This window comes from Hyperoodon ampullatus, assembly GCF_949752795.1.
Source record: "Hyperoodon ampullatus genome assembly, chromosome: 3".
Lineage (NCBI taxonomy): Eukaryota > Metazoa > Chordata > Mammalia > Artiodactyla > Ziphiidae > Hyperoodon > Hyperoodon ampullatus.
Window position 1 is genome coordinate 49,925,029 of NC_136916.1, and position 15,759 is coordinate 49,940,787.

General features: G+C 41.5%; 1 protein-coding gene across 1 annotated transcript in view; it reads left to right on the forward strand.

The window, feature by feature from the left end:
• The window catches only part of FAM81A (family with sequence similarity 81 member A), a gene marked incomplete at its 5' end in the record, with an annotated part of 51,920 nt that overhangs the window by 12,297 nt on the left and 23,864 nt on the right, over positions 1-15,759 (forward strand). Inside the window, one exon of the mRNA XM_079699967.1 lies at positions 9,517-9,635. Coding sequence (XP_079556093.1) covers positions 9,517-9,635 — 119 coding nt within the window. The remainder of the gene's footprint in view (positions 1-9,516; positions 9,636-15,759) is intronic.

The following is a 15,759-nucleotide window of genomic DNA, read 5'->3' on the forward strand; positions in this document are numbered from 1 at the left end:
TAAATTAACAAGTTGGTGTGTAGGTGTCTGCCCTGTTTCTAATACATTTTAGCTTGCCTGACTCCATCTTTGAGGGCCTGAGCAGCTCCAGGCACCAGCTAGATAAGAGTCTCTGAGGGCTTCCCTGGTGGCACAGTGGTTAAGAATCTGCCTGCCAGTGCAGGGGACACAGGTTCGATCCCTGGCCTGGGAGGATCCCACATGCCGCAGAGCAACTAAGCCTGTGCGCCACAACTACTGAGCCTGCAAGCCACAACTACTGAGCCCGCCAGCCACAACTACTGAAACCCGCACACCTAGAGCCCGTGCTCTGCAACAAGAGAAGCCACAACAATAAGAAGCCAGCACACAGCAACAAAGACACAACACAGCCAAAAATAAAAACAAATAAATTTATAAAAAAAAAAAAAAGAGTCTCTGAGCCTTCAGTGTAGATGATCAAATCCTGGAACATGGAGCTAAAATAATTGACAAATTACTTAGCTACCTGCTGGGAGCCAGGCCTTATTTAGAGGCACTGGGGCTAAAGTAGCGACCCAGGCATGCAAGGCCCCTGCTTTTAGGCCTGCTGTACATTCTGGTGGGGCTTATAGGAGTAAATCCTAAGTAGCTGAGGTAATTTCAGCCTAAGTCCAGGGCTCTGATGAGATAATATGATGGAGAGTGATTGTGGGGCTATTTTAGGAAGGGTAATGGGGGTCTAAGGTGACGTGTGAACTGAGACTGGGGCGACAGAAGGACCAGCAAAGCCGAGGTGGTGGTGTCGGGGCAGGAGATAGACAGAGAAGAGAACATACCAGAGAAAAGGCACGGCAGGTTCCAAGGCCATAAGGCGGAAGAAGCTCGGCATGTTGGAGGAGTAGAAAGAGGACCAATGGAACTGTAGTGCCATTGGTGGTGGGGGGGGTGATGGGAAGCCATTATTTAATTTTAAGCAAAAGAATTTAGAGAATTCGTTCCTATGCTTGGTGCTGAGGATACACGAGTGAATAAAACAGATTAAAAACCCCTGCCCTCGTGTTGCTTATGGACTGATTTGTGTTTCAGAAAGATCACTCTGGCTGCTGCCTGGAGAAGGGAATGTAGGGAAGCAAGAACAGAGGCAGGGAGACAGGCTGGGGGTGTCCAGAGCGGCTTGGATTAGGGAGTCAGGGTGGAGATGGGGAGAGGTGGATGGATTCTGGATTTGTCTTGGAGGTCAAGCTGATAGGACTTCCTGCATGTTGGCATTAGAGAGACTTCTGTTTAGGACTTGGCAAGTGTTAGGGACCCATTGAATATCCAGGTGGAAATGTCAAGAAGGCAGTTGATATATGAAGCTGGAACTCTGGGGCGTTTTAAATCCTAGTGTGAAGATTAAAAATCTATGTAAGAAGATACTGTCTTATAAGGCCCTGCCCTACTGTGATTGGGCCCCTCTCCATGTGATATTGGAGTCACACTTTCATTTTCAAATCCTCACAAATCCGGGAAGAGTTGAAGAAGGAGAAGCATGGAGGGCTGTTTCTTCTTGGTCATCCCTAGGCGTCCCTAGCCTGTCTGGGTGGTGAGGTCCCCGGGTGTGGGTCCTCATCACCTTTGCATGAACGGCATGATAGAATGCTATGAGGCTCACACAGTGGTGCCATTTGCTACTGCCTCTGGGAAGAAATCTTCCGTAAAGATAGGGCCTATATTAGAAAAAATAAATGAAGACCCGGGACATCACTTTTTCAAGGGGGCCGGCCTCTTCTCTCTGCTCAGGTGGGTTTAGGCCACACACTTTCCACCCTGTAGTCTTAACCTGCTGCAGCTGAGCTTCCTGAAGGCAGGCCTGGTGCACAGCACATAGTAGGCCTACAGAAAAGCGTTTCTTGAATTGAATTGGCAGTAATGGAGAGTTGATGATATACTTCGGGTTGTAACCTTTTTAAAGTAAATATATCATGATGATATATCGTCCCAAAATGACAAATTAGGAAATGTTTCTGGCTTTACAGAGGGATTGTTTTTCTAAGGCTTCATCATAGAATTCCTTTAAATAGTAACCTCTCTGATCTCCCTGTGCTACATGTATATGTATAGCTGATTCACTTTGTTATAAAGCAGAAATTAACACACCATTGTAAAGCAATTGTACTCCAATAAAGATGTTAAAAAATAAGTAAATAAAATAAAGTGACATCCTTCAGATTAAAAAAAAAATAGTAACCTCTCTAATGCCTTCTCTTTTCACATAACTTTTCAGTAATGTGAATATTGTGTTAAGTTCAGACACAATTCTTTTCTGTATTACTCAAAGAAAGCACTTCTAATATAATATCTTATTCATCTGCATAAGAATTCTGAAAGATAAATGGGCTTTTCTTATTTCTAAGCAGTAAAACACACATACATATGCACACTTTTTTTTTTCTGGTTTTAAAAGTAGTGTAAGCCCATTGTGGAAAATACAAAAAAGAGGAATCAACCATAATCTAACCCTAGAGATAAGCAAGTCATTAATATTCTAGTATTATTTTTTTATGTACCTTATACAGAGCTGGAATCATGCTGTGTATTTATTTTGTACCCTTTCTTTTTGCTTACTATTAAATTATACACATTTTCTCTTGTTTTTAAAAGCTCACCATGAACCTCTTACTGGTGCATAATAATGTACCATGCAGATACCTTGTAAAATACTTGGTATATGCATCACACTATGAAGACATCTTTGTGCATTCACTTTTGTCATTCATCTTATTATTTGCTTTAAGATTAATTTCAAGAACTAGAGTTACAGGGTCAAAGGTTATGAACATTATGAATATATTTTGAAGGATCATACTCTGGAAAAGTTGTATTGTGAAGGGCCAACTGTGCATTTTCAATTTTTGATATGCATTTTAATATTATAAATTTAAAGTATTTCCTTCTTTAATACATGGAAATGGTGTGATTTTAAAAGTTTTTTTGTCTACATTTTTTTTTAATTAATTAATTTTATTTATTTATTTTTGGCTGTGTTGGGTCTTCATTGCTGTGTGCAGGCTTTCTCTAGTTGTGGCGAGTGGGGGCTACTCTTCATTGCGGTGCGCGGGCTTCTCATTGCGGTGGCTTCTCTTGTTGCGGAGCACGGGCTCTAGGCGTGCGGGCTTCAGTAGTTGTGGCACACGGGCTCAGTAGTTGTGGCTCGCGGGCTCTAGAGTGCAGGCTCAGTAGTTGTGGCACACGGGCTTAGTTGCTCCGCGGCATGTGGGATCTTCCTGGACCAGGGCTCGAACCCGTGTCTCCTGCGTTGGCAGGTGGATTCTTAACCACTGCGCCACCAGCAAGGACTAAAAGTTTTAATAATAGACTTTATTTGTTTAGAGCCTCTTTAGGTTCACAGCAAAACTGAGCAGAAAGAGCAGGGTTCCCATATACATACTCCCAGTCCCCACAAAGGTACAGCCTTCCGCACTATCCTTATCTGCAGCACAGTGGTGCATTATAATGGTATGGTTTTTATTTCCTGTTTTTTTGCTTGTAGAAAGGTTGAACTTTTTTTTTTTAATTTTGTCTTTTTTCAATGGTTATTTTCCACTTATTTTATTTTTTTATTTATGTATTTTTTTGATGTGGACCATTTTTAAAGTCTTTATTGAATTTGTTACAATATTGCTTCTGTTTTTAATGTCTTTTTTTTTTTTTTTTTTTGGCTGCACTGGGTCTTTGTTGCTGCGTGCAGGCTTTCTCTAGTTGCGGTGAGCGGGTCTGCTCTTTGTTGCAGTGCACAGGCTTCTTATTGTGGTGGCTTCTTTTGTTGCGGAGCACAGGCTCTAGGCGCACGGGCTTCAATAGTTGTGGCTCGAGGGCTCTAGAGTGCAGGCTCAGTAGTTGTGGCACACGGGCTTAGTTGCTCCACGGCATGTGGGATCTTCCCGGGCCAGGGCTCGAACCTGTGTCCCCTGCATTGGCAGGCGGATTCTTAACCACTGCGCCACCAGGGAAGTCCTATTGCATCTGTTTTATGTTTTGGTTTTTTGGCCGTGAGGCATGTGGGATCTTAGCCAAACCTGACCAGGTGATCGAACCCACAACCCCTGCATTGGAAGGCGAAGTCTTAACCACTGAACCTCCAGGGAAGTCCCAGAAAGGTTGAACCTTTTAAAAAATGTGTTGTTTAATTATTTTTAGCATCTGTTTGGTGAATTGCTCTTCATTGTCTTTGCTTAGTGATTTTTTTGACTGAGAAACAACTCAGATGAAATGATTGGTTGGAGCCTTTGTCATTTCTCCAGTGTCTAATGCAGTGTTTCTCCAGGAGTGGTCTGTGGACTATTACCATCTGCATTTCTGGGCCCATTACCTTGCTTTGATTCCCTGGGAGTAGGGCCCAGGAACTTGTGTGTTTAACAAGCCACTTGGGGATCCTTACATACCCCGAAGATGGTTGAGAACCCATGGTCTTAAGCCTTATTATAAACAAAGATTTGAAGCATTATGTACAAAAAAATAAGTATTACTTTCTATTAACTGTGACAAATAAGCGTTATTTCCTATTAAAAGAGAAAGAGCTCCCCTTTGCCTTCTCACCAGTGGGAGTGTCAGAACCAGATTAGTCAGATCTCGAGTTTTCTTGCAAGAGTGTGTTCCAATGACTAACGTTTTATCATTCACAGGTGATTGTAACTGGTTTGCATTCTTCTATTCTGTTGAGCAGGTTCATTCAGAAAAAGCTGGAAACTATAGCAAATAACAGATAGGTCTAGCAGTTCCAAATTCCTTCCAGTGAAATTTTTTTACTGTCACTGTCAGTATCACTCCGTCAATGGTGACTCCAGCCAGGTTTCCAATAAGGAAAACACAGAATCCTCACATTCCTCATTTCTGCTTTTTACAAGGAAGTTTGAAAATCCTAAAAAAATGTATATAAGTGTACCATTCTGCATATATGTTATACTTAAAAAAAATAGTTGATAATGGAACTTCCCTGGCCATCCAGTGGTTAAGACTCCATGCTTCCACTGCAGGGGACACGGGTTCGATCCCTGGTTGGGGAACTAAGGTCCTGCATGCTGCACGGTGTGGCCAATAAATAAATAAATAAAATTTAAAAATATAGTTGATAGAAGGGAGCACAAAAACGATTTATGCAAGCATAAATCTATTGTCTAATAGGACATTTGCAAATTGGACTGCAAATTGACAGTATACTGGAAATCATCAAACTTCTAGAAATGGTAACAAGTAGCTACACGTGAACGTATCTTTAAACCTCTAGATTGGTGCAGGAGGTGATAGGAAGGTAGTGGCTTAGTGTGCCTTCTTCCCTATTCCCAGTTCCAGTGCCACCTTCCTGAACAGCTGGGATGGGCAGGCAGGAAGGCCTGGAGGAGCCAGCAGAGACCTGGCTGGGAGACAGGTCCTCGATGCCATGGTTTAGGAGTAAGAGAGAGAAGGCTGGTCTCACTGGCCTTGTGCACCATGTGTCTGAGCTGGTCTCCTGTCCTTACTGAGGTGGAGGCAGGCGAGGAGGGGCTGTAGAGATGGGCTGTGTCCCCGCTGGCTGCAGGCTGGGAGGGCTGCAGAGAGAAGGACACAGAGATGCTTTTTCCCGGCACCTCACCTGGACCCTGGCTCTGTGCTCTAATCGGCTGCACCTCCAGCTCATAAGCTCCTTCCATTACACCTAGGACTACCTACTTAATCTCACTCCAATGAGCAGAGAACAAAAAGAAACATCACACTTAAGTGGGCCCAGCAGCCAGAGGGAGGAAGAATAAGCACAGCCCTTAGAACAGACCCAAATGAAATAGGAAACAGGTGGCCCTTGCATGAAAAATAATCAGGGTATGTTATGGCCTGAATGTTTGTGTCCCCTCCCCCAAATTCATATGTTTGAAGCTCTAACCCCCAATGTGATGGTATTTAGAGGTGGGGCCTTTGGGTGGAGACTAGGTTTAGGATGAGGTCATGGGGGGGTGGGCCCTTATGATGGGATTAGCGCTCTTATAAGAAGAGAAAGAGAGACCAGAGCTTCCTCTTTCTGGCACGTGAGGACATGGTGAGAAGGCAACAATCTGCAAGCTAGGAAGAGAGCCCTCATAGGACACGACCATGCTGGCACCTGGATCTTAGAGGAACTTCAAGAAAGAAATGTTTTTTGTTTATGAGTCGCTCAGTCTGTGGTGTTTTGTTACAACAGCTCCAAATGAGTAATAAGACAGAGTGCTTAAGGAGATCCAGGTACAACATAAAATTTCTTCCTTGAACTTAATTTTTAAAAGTCAGTAGATGAGCTAGAGGCAAGGATGGTTACTTTTATGAATTGAATTAGTTACCCACAAGACAAAGTAGAAGAAGTGCTGAAATATCAGTGCCAGATACAAAGAGAGAGAAACCATGGGGGAAAAGATACAAGACTTAGAGGACAGATCCAGGACACCCAGCGTGTGAATAATAGGAATTCCAGGAGACAAAGAAACAGAGGGAAAAGAAAAAACAATAATTACATAGAAGAAGAAAATTTACCCAAGTTGAAAATAAATCTGAGACTACAGTTTGAAGTGTTCAATGAGTTCTAGGTAGAATCGAATTTTTTTTTTTAAATCCACAATTAGGTACATCCTGATAAAGATCCTGAACTCTAAAGATGGAAAACAAGCATCTAGGCCTAAGGAGCCAAGGTGCTTTCAGAGGAAAAAGCATCAGACTTCCTGTCAGCTTCAAAGTTCACTGGGAGAAAAGGCCTTTAGGTCAAGAATTTCATACCCTTTCAGTTTATCACCCACCCTTCAGAGCCAGGGAGGAAGATAATAGACACCGCAGGGATCCAGAGAATCTTTCATCCAAGTGCCTGGTCTGAGGAAAATGCTAGAGGAAGGACTCTAACCAATACACAGTGACTATGCACAGAGACCCCAAGATAGGGGGAAATGAAAAGGAGAAGCACAAAGGTAATTGGTGATCCTTAGAAAAAGACCTGTCATTTCATGTAAATGGATATAGATAAATGCCTGGGACTGGGTAACAGTGCTAAAAAAAGAAGAAGAAAAAAAAAGATAGTTGAAAAAGAAGGGCCATTCTACAAGCAAAATTCTAATTGTATCCCAACTAGAAGTATTGAGTTATTTTAGCAAAGCCTAGTTGGTGTGGGGAAAAGCAAGAGGGGGAGAAAAGTAAAAATCCTTCCACATAAATCATCTGGGGTTGAAGGATGAAGGAGGGTGGGTGTGAATGTGCTAAATAAGTGTCTCGTGTGGAGGAGAGGGGTGCTGTGCAGGGACAGAGCCTGGAGTAGGTGCGTACATGGTTATAAATGTTGGGAAAGGGGAGGTAGCCATTCATGGACTAGCAATGGCCAGAACATTCCCCAGTTAACAAGGGGGGAGAAAAGGCAATGAACGGTAACTTGATTAAACCAGTCAAAATAGGGAAAAGGAGAAGGGAAACAACAACAAAAAGCACCATAAATTGTAAATCGAAAGTGAGATGTAACAACAGGGTCCTACTGTGTAGCACAGGGAACTATATTCAATATTCTGTGACAAACCATAATGGGAAAGAATATGAAAAAGAATATATATCTATATATCTATATATCAAGAATATATCTATAGATACATATATAGATATATATATAATGTATAGCTGAGTCACTTTGCGGCACAGAAGAAATTAACACAACATTGTAAGTCAACAATACTTCAATAAAATTTTAAAAAAAGAATGAGATGGAAGGACGAATGAAAATATAAGGCAGCATAATGTCATGATTGAGAGCACAGACTGTGGAGCCAAGCTCCTGGTGCAAATCCCAGCTCCCTCAGGTATTGACTGTGGCTTTGGGCAAGTTACTTGATCACTTAGAGATTTCACCACCTGTGAAATGGGGATAATAATAGTGTCTCCTTCATAGCGTTTTGTGAGAATCAAACCAGTTACCATACCTATAGCACTTAGAACAGTGTCTGGCGTATAGTTATACCAAGCAGATATTTTCTTTATTATTTATAAAATATAGTAGCAATGTTAATATTAGGTAAAATGAAACTTAATATTACAAGCACTAAATGAGATAAAAAAGTTATTATATAATGGCTATGGCCACTTTGATCATAAATCTGTATGTCCAAACAAAATAGCAGCTAAATATGTAAAGTAAACAGCATTAAAAATGTAAGGAGAGGGCTTCCCTGGTGGCGCAGTGGTTGAGAGTCCGCCTGCCGATGCAGGGGACACGGGTTCGTGCCCCGGTCTGGGAAGATCCCACATGCCGCAGAGCGGCTAGGCCCGTGAGCCATGGCCACTGAGCCTGTGCTCCGGAGCCTGTGCTCCGCAAGGGGAGAGGCCACAACAGTGAGAGGCCCGCCTACCGCAAAAAAAAAAAAAAAAAAAAAAAAAAAAATGTAAGGAGACCTTGATGAAAGTATCTTACAGTGTAAGAATTCATAACACCTCTTCCATAGTTGGAGTGATCTAGTAGACAAAAATAAATAAGTCAGCAAACTCAATCTAATATGCAATATTGAACCTTTTGTTCCTTGAATAGTTTTTTGCATGAAACTTTTGAAATATCAGTCATGTGCCACAAAGCAAACCACAATACATTCAAAAAATTAAATATATTACAGATCATATTTTTGATCATAAGCCAGTACAGTTAGAAATAAATAGTAAAAATGATAGGAAAAAAACTCCTTGAAAATGAAGAAATACAATTCTAAGTAATCTTTAGATATCTAGATATCCTTAGACCAAAGAGGAATTCAAAACTGAAATTAAACAATAAAAAAGAAAACACTTCACACACAACCCGTGGACACAGAAAATACTGTACTAAAAAGAAAATGTCTTCATTATTAAGGAAGAAATAGTTAAAATAAAGGAACTTGGTACTCATCTTTTAAAATAACAACAACAAAAAACAAAACAAAGAAAGCAAAAGAGAATAGATACTCAAGTTGCCATCAGGCAAATCGGAAATTTAAAAAAAAATGGCTGAGGGCTTCCGTGGTGGCGCAGTGGTTGAGAGTCCGCCTGCCGATGCAGGGGACACGGGTTCTTGCCCCGGTCCGGGAAGATCCCACATGCCGCGGAGCGGCTGTGCCCATGAGCCATGGCCGCTGAGCCTGCACGTCCGGAGCCTGTGCTCCGCAACGGGAGAGGCCACAACAGTGAGAGGCCCACGTACCGCAAAAGAATAAATAAATAAATAAAACTTAAAAAATTTAAAAAGCACCCTGGAGCGGGGTAAGACCTCTGAACTGTGCTCCACGAGTCCAGACTTCTAGTCTCAGCTTTGCCTCTTCCTGCAGTGGGACCTCCATCAAGTCACCTGACATCTGAGTCTCAGTGTTTTTACTGGTAAATGCAGGGCCTTGGTCCAAGTGTCATCTCTGAGGTCTCCCTTCTAAGCCCCTGGTTCTCCATGTATATCAAGTGACTCTTACAAAGGAGCCTCTTCGGAAAGGAGTTGAACATTCTTGGTTTTGCCAAAAGCGTAAAATGCTTCTGTGGCAGCATGTGAATTCCCGGATGACCCCGTTAGTGTTTTTGTGTGTTGCTCAGGTACTCCAGGAGCAGATCCGTGCCCGGGACAACATTAGCTATGGAACAAATTCTGCCTTAAAGACTCTGGAGCTGCGGCAGCTCTCCGGCCTGGGAGATCTCCGGGGACGAGTGGCCAGGTAGGTGGTCAGATGTTTGCGCCTCTATGTATCAGGAGCGAGTTTTCATCAACTCCATTTTAGTGGGGAATATATTCATGGAGCCCCAAAGCAAATCCTTTGCTTCTTCTAGTACATCCTCTCCTTTGCCCATAAAATGTAGCAGTGGCAGTTAGACCTTGTTTTGAGCAGCCCTGATTTCTTGTGCTTCTGTAGTTGGAGCTGTGTGTGCAGGAGTCGATGAGGGGAGGGCTCAGTTGACCTGAGTAATTTGCTAGGTTAATGTTATGTTTACTGAGCCCAATAATACACAGTTGGGACGTATAGTTTGTGTGTCTTTTTAAAATTTCACTTTTCTTGTCATTCATTTTTATTTTATTTTCTGAAAGTATTGGTCCATGGTAGATTGTACATTTGAAAAAGAGATCTTTCCCCTCAGGTAGGAGGAAGAGTGCTGTTCTAGGCACTCACTACTGAAAGGGTGCCCCATGGACCAGTAGCGTCCCTGTCACCTGGGAGCTTGCTGGAGGTGCACAATCTCTAAAGCATTTGCAGGCCTCTTCTGCCCTCTCTTGCTGTTAAGGGTCAAGCACGAGTGTACACAGGAGCTGTGGAGATAATACGAGATTCAAATCATCCTGAGGCAAGAATGAAAGTGGCCTGCAAAGGGTAGGAGGGGGAAAAGGGGACCCACAGGATCCAAGGCCTCTTTGGGATGTTAGGGGGTATTTGTGCAGACAACACGTGAAGGGCCCTGAATATTTGGCCTGTGTATTTGGGTCCACTGGATGAACATCTGTCTCACAGCAGAGGGCTCCTGGTTCTACTCTTGTGTGATTTTCTGTCCTCATCTGGGTGAACTCCAGTCTCAGTATGGCCCTTGGTGAGAGATACCCCGTTGACCCCCTTACCTCTCTCTGCCCTCGCACTGTACCTTTCAGCAGCAATCCACTGCTTGCTGTTCCCTGAATGGGCCATGCTCTCCTATATCTGTGCCTTTGCACATGCTGTTCTTGTACCTAGCATGCCTTTTCCCCTTCTTTTCTAACTTCTAGTCAGCCTTTAAAATTCAGCTTAAGTGTTGCCTCCTCCAGGAAGTCTTCCCAGGTACCCCACTGTCTTTTCTATTGAGTCTCTCTGTTGTCTGGGGGTGGAGTACTGCATCTTTTATTTTTGTACCCTCAGTGCATAGAACAGTCTCTGGAAAACAGTAGGTACTCAATAAATGTTTGTTTGGATTAATTAATGATTTGGAAAATCACTGTAATTGGACTGAGAAAACTTGAATCTTTTCTGTGGTGGTCAGCTGTAAAGAAACTCCAGCTCTGTTACACCTCTCAGAACTGTGAGGAGTTAAGGAGCTTCAGAGCTACAAAGAAGAGTAGGAACTTCAGGAGAACTTTGGAAATTTTCCTAGTCACTTGAGTTGCAGATGAAGATTAAGCGAGGTGATATATGTAAGAGGCTTAGTGTGTGCATGGCATGGAGTGAATATAGAGCAAATGGGACCTATTATTATCTCAGGAGCAGCAGCAGTGAAATTATCCTCATAATACTGGTTCTAATTACAAACTTTTGGAATACTTTCAGGAATTTTACATTTTTCTTCTGCAGTTTCTTACTAACTTCTCTACCCAGCTTGTTCTTTCTCTGTAACAAATGCTTTTACTCCGAAACAATTTTAAAAAACGTGTTGGAAGCACCACGTACTTTTGCTTTGTTTTGTGGCTATATTCATCTTTTTCCTGGAACGCTAATGAGACTTTGTTGAAACAAACTCACGTGAAATAAAAATTCCTTGGCAAAGTTTTGGTTTTCTTGCATTAATTATATCATGGTGTTGAAAGGGTATGAACTTTTACAGTGATAGTCTTAAATTACTAGGCTGCAATATTATTTCAGATTTTATCTTATAGTGTTCATGGATCCATTGGTGAAGTAATTGATAGGAAACAGGTCCTGATTCCTCCCTGGAGATCCAGCTGGAAAGGGCAAAGGCAAATTCTCTGTGGAGGTGACAGACACCCCTACCCCACTAAGCAGAACACACTCTAAACAGGACTGTCTCAGAGAGTTTCCTACTCCTCCCTAACGCAGAGCTCAGAGTTTAGCTTTCCTGTTCCTAACGAGACATTTGGTCCATTATTTGGCTTATCATCTTCATTTGTCCAAGACTCAGTGGCTTCATCCACTTTCCTCTATGAGGTCTGTTTGGATGGTGTCAGAGCCTTAGAGGAGAAATACCTGTGTACTGAGGCAGGTGTGCAAGTTCCCTCAGGGTAAGCAAGTCCTGGTGTAAAGAAAAAAATAGATAAATTGGATATCATCAAGTTAAAAATTTTTGGCCATTATAAATAATGCTGTTTTGAACATTCACATACAAGTTTGTATGGTCATATGTTTTCATTTCTCTTGGATGTGTATACCTAGGAGTATAGTTGCTGAGTAATATGGTAACTCTGTATTTTACCCTTTGAGGAACAGAACAGCCAGACTGTTTTCCAAAGTGGCTGCACCATTTTATGTTGCCAGCAGCAGCGTATGAGTCTCTGGTTTCTACAGATCCTCTTCCACACATGTTATATGTCTTTTTGATTATAGCCAAGCTAGTGAGTGTGAAGTGGCATCTTACTGTGGTTTTGATTTGCATTTCTCTAATAACTAAAGGTGGTGAGCATCATTTAATGTACTTATTGGTCATCTGTATATCTTCTCTGAAGAACTGTTTATTCAGATCCTTTGCCCCTTCTCAAATTGAGGTTTTTTTTTTTTAATTACTGAGTTGTAGTAGTTCTTTATATAGTCTAGATACAATTCTCTTGTCAGATATCTAATTTGAAAAAAATTTCCCCCATTCTAAGGGTTTTCTTTTTATGTTCTTGATTGGGTCTGCTTGGTTCTTTAAAAAAAAAAATTCTGTCTCTTTATTGGTATTCTCTGCTTGATGAGACATTGTCATTATCTCTTCCTTTACTTTTTTTTTTTTTTTTTTTTTTGCGGTACGCGGGCCTCTCACTGTTGTGGCCTCTCCCGTTGCGGAGCACAGGCTCTGGACGTGCAGGGTCAGCGGCCATGGCTCACGGGCACAGCCGCTCCGTGGCATGTGGGATCTTCCCGGACCGGGGCACGAAGCCCCTCTTCCTTTACTTTTTAAAGCAAGTTTCCTTTATTTCTTTAATCATCTATATTTATAATGGCTGCCTTGAAGTTTTTGTCTTTTAAATTTGATCTCTGTGCTCTCTCACAGGCAGTTTCTTTTGCCTGCTTTTTCCCCTATGTTTATTTCACATTTTCTGTTTCTTTGTATGTCTTACAACTTTTGTTAAAAACTAGGTGTTTGAAAAATCTACAAACAATAAATGCTGGAGAGGGCATGGAGAAAAGGGAACCCTTTTGCACTGTTGGTGGGAATGTAAATTGATACAGCCACTATGGAGAACAGTATGGAGGTTCCTTAAAAAACTAAAAATAGGGGCTTCCCTGGTGGCGCAGTGGTTGGGAGTCCGCCTGCCAATGCAGGGGACGCGGGTTCGTGCCCTGGTCCGGGAGGATCCCACATGCCGCGGAGCGGCTGGACCCATGAGCCATGGCTGCTGGGCCTGCGCGTCCAGAGCCTGTGCTCCGCGGCGGGAGAGGCCACGGCAGTGAGAGGCCTGTGTACCGCAAAAAAAAAAAAAAAAACCTAAAAATAGAACTACCATACGACCCAGCAATCCCACTACTGGGCATATACCCTGAGAAAACCATAATTCAAAAAGAGTCATGTACCACAATGTTCATTGCAGCTCTATTTACAATAGCCAGGACATGGAAGCAACCTAAGTGTCCATCAACAGATGAATGGATAAAGAAGATGTGGCACATATATACAATGGAATATTACTCAGCCATAAAAAGAAACGAAATTGAGTTATTTGTAGTGAGGTGGATGGACCTAGAGTCTGTCATACAGAGTGAAGTAAGTCAGAAAGAGAAAAACAAATACCGTATGCTAACACATATATATGGAATCTAAGAAAAAAAAAAAGGTCATGAAGAACCTAGGGGCAAGACGGGAATAAAGACACAGACCTACTAGAGAATGGACTTGAGGATATGGGGAGGGGGAAGGGTAAGCTGGGACAAAGTAAGAGAGTGGCATGGACATGTGTACACTACCAAATGTAAAATAGATAGCTAGTGGGAAGCAGTTGCATAGCGCAGGGAGATCAGCTTGGTGCTTTGTGACCACCTAGAGGGGTGGGATAGGGAAGGTGGGAGGGAGGGAGACGCAAGAGGAAGGATATATGGGAACATAGGTATATGTATAACTGATTCACTTTGTTATAAAGCAGAAACTAACACACAATTGTAAAGCAATTATACTCCAATAAAGATGTTAAAAAAAAAAAAAAGAAAAACTGGATGTTTGGGGCTTCCCTGGAAGTCCAGTGGTTAAGACTTCGTTCTTCCACTGCAGGGGGCACAGGTTTGATCCCTGGTCAGGGAACTAAGATCCTGCATGACATGTGGCATGGCCAAAAAAAAAAAAACAAAAACTGGACGTTTTAGGTCGTATTTTGTAGCAATCCTGGATACCGATGCCCTCAGGCTTGTTTTTGTTGTTTGTTTGGTTAGTGACTTAGCTGGACTATTTTAGTCATGTCTGTTTCTCCTGCACTATGAAGTCTCTCATATTAAGACTGATGTCAGTCCTCAGACGCTGCACAGTCAGCCTGTGATGATAGTGGTTTTACCAAAGCTCTCTGTGACCATCTCTTCCCCTCATATTTTATAAAGCTGCCTGCCTATGTTGGTGTCACATCCAAATCTTAGGTTCCACTAATTCCTGGCAGATTGCTCTACTGTTTTGTTTCTTTTTTTTTTTCCTGTTTGCTTACTTTTTTTCTTCTTTCCAAACATATGCTTTTTAATTATTTTTATTGTATTATTACACAACCTAGTATCCCCAATATAATTCTTTTTTAAAAAATTGACGAATAGTTGATTTACAATATCATGCTAGTTTTAGGTGTACAGTACAGACAGTGATATATATATATAGATAGATAGGTAGATAGATAGATATAGGTACAGATATAGATAGAGATATAGATTCTTTTTTAGATTCTTTTTCCTTATAGGTTATTACAAAATATTCAGTATAATTCCCTGTGCTGTATAGTAGGTCCTTGTTGGTTATCTCTTTTATATATAGTGGTGTGTATATGTCATGTTCTGCTGTTTTTGACAATGTCCTGGGATGTAAATTTCTATGTAGTCTGATTCAATTAAATTATCGCTAGCACTTAAGGTCTTAATGATGTATACATACAATAATTATATATATAATAATTATTATAATATGGAAGGTGAGCAACTTAATGTTTTAAGTGTCATTGCCTTTTTTTTTTTCAACTTACATTAGCTTTATTGCTGTTGATTGAAAGAGATCAAGCTGGAACTAGAGATGTTTCCTACGAATGTCATTCACTACAATTTAATAACTAGCAGAAAGCAAAACAAAGAAAACCCCAAAACCTAAAGCACTCTATCAGTGGTTATGCAGTGATGGACACCTAGGAATTTAAGTTGATATAGTTGTAAGATGTGTTTTTATATCATGGAACCTCTTGATAATTCCAATATTTTGTTAGGCCATGGATAACACCCATGTTGGAGGCTTAGATTATGATACAGTAGTCCCAAGGGAATACATTCCAAGACTCCCAGTGGATGCCTGAAACCAAGGATAGCACTGAACCCTATATATACTATGTTTTTTCCTATACATACATCCCTATGATAAAGTTTAATTTATAAAGTAAGCAAAATAAGAGATTAACAATAATTAATAATAAAATAGAAAATTATAACAATTTACTATAACGAATGTTATGTGAATGTGGTCTCTCTCTCTCAAAATATCTTATTGTACTGTATTCACCTATGTAAGGTTGCAAGATTATAAAATGCCGATGTGAAGAGATTAAGTAAGGTGAATGACATAGGCATTATGTAAGTGTCATTGCCTTTTCAATGCCATATGCCACCATCTCATAAGCTGTAAGAGAAGATCTGCCTAAGCATGGTGCCCAAGTCATGTCTGTTGCTAGACCTTCGGGATTCTGTTCTGGACTTCTGACCACCTCCCTGCCATCATTGA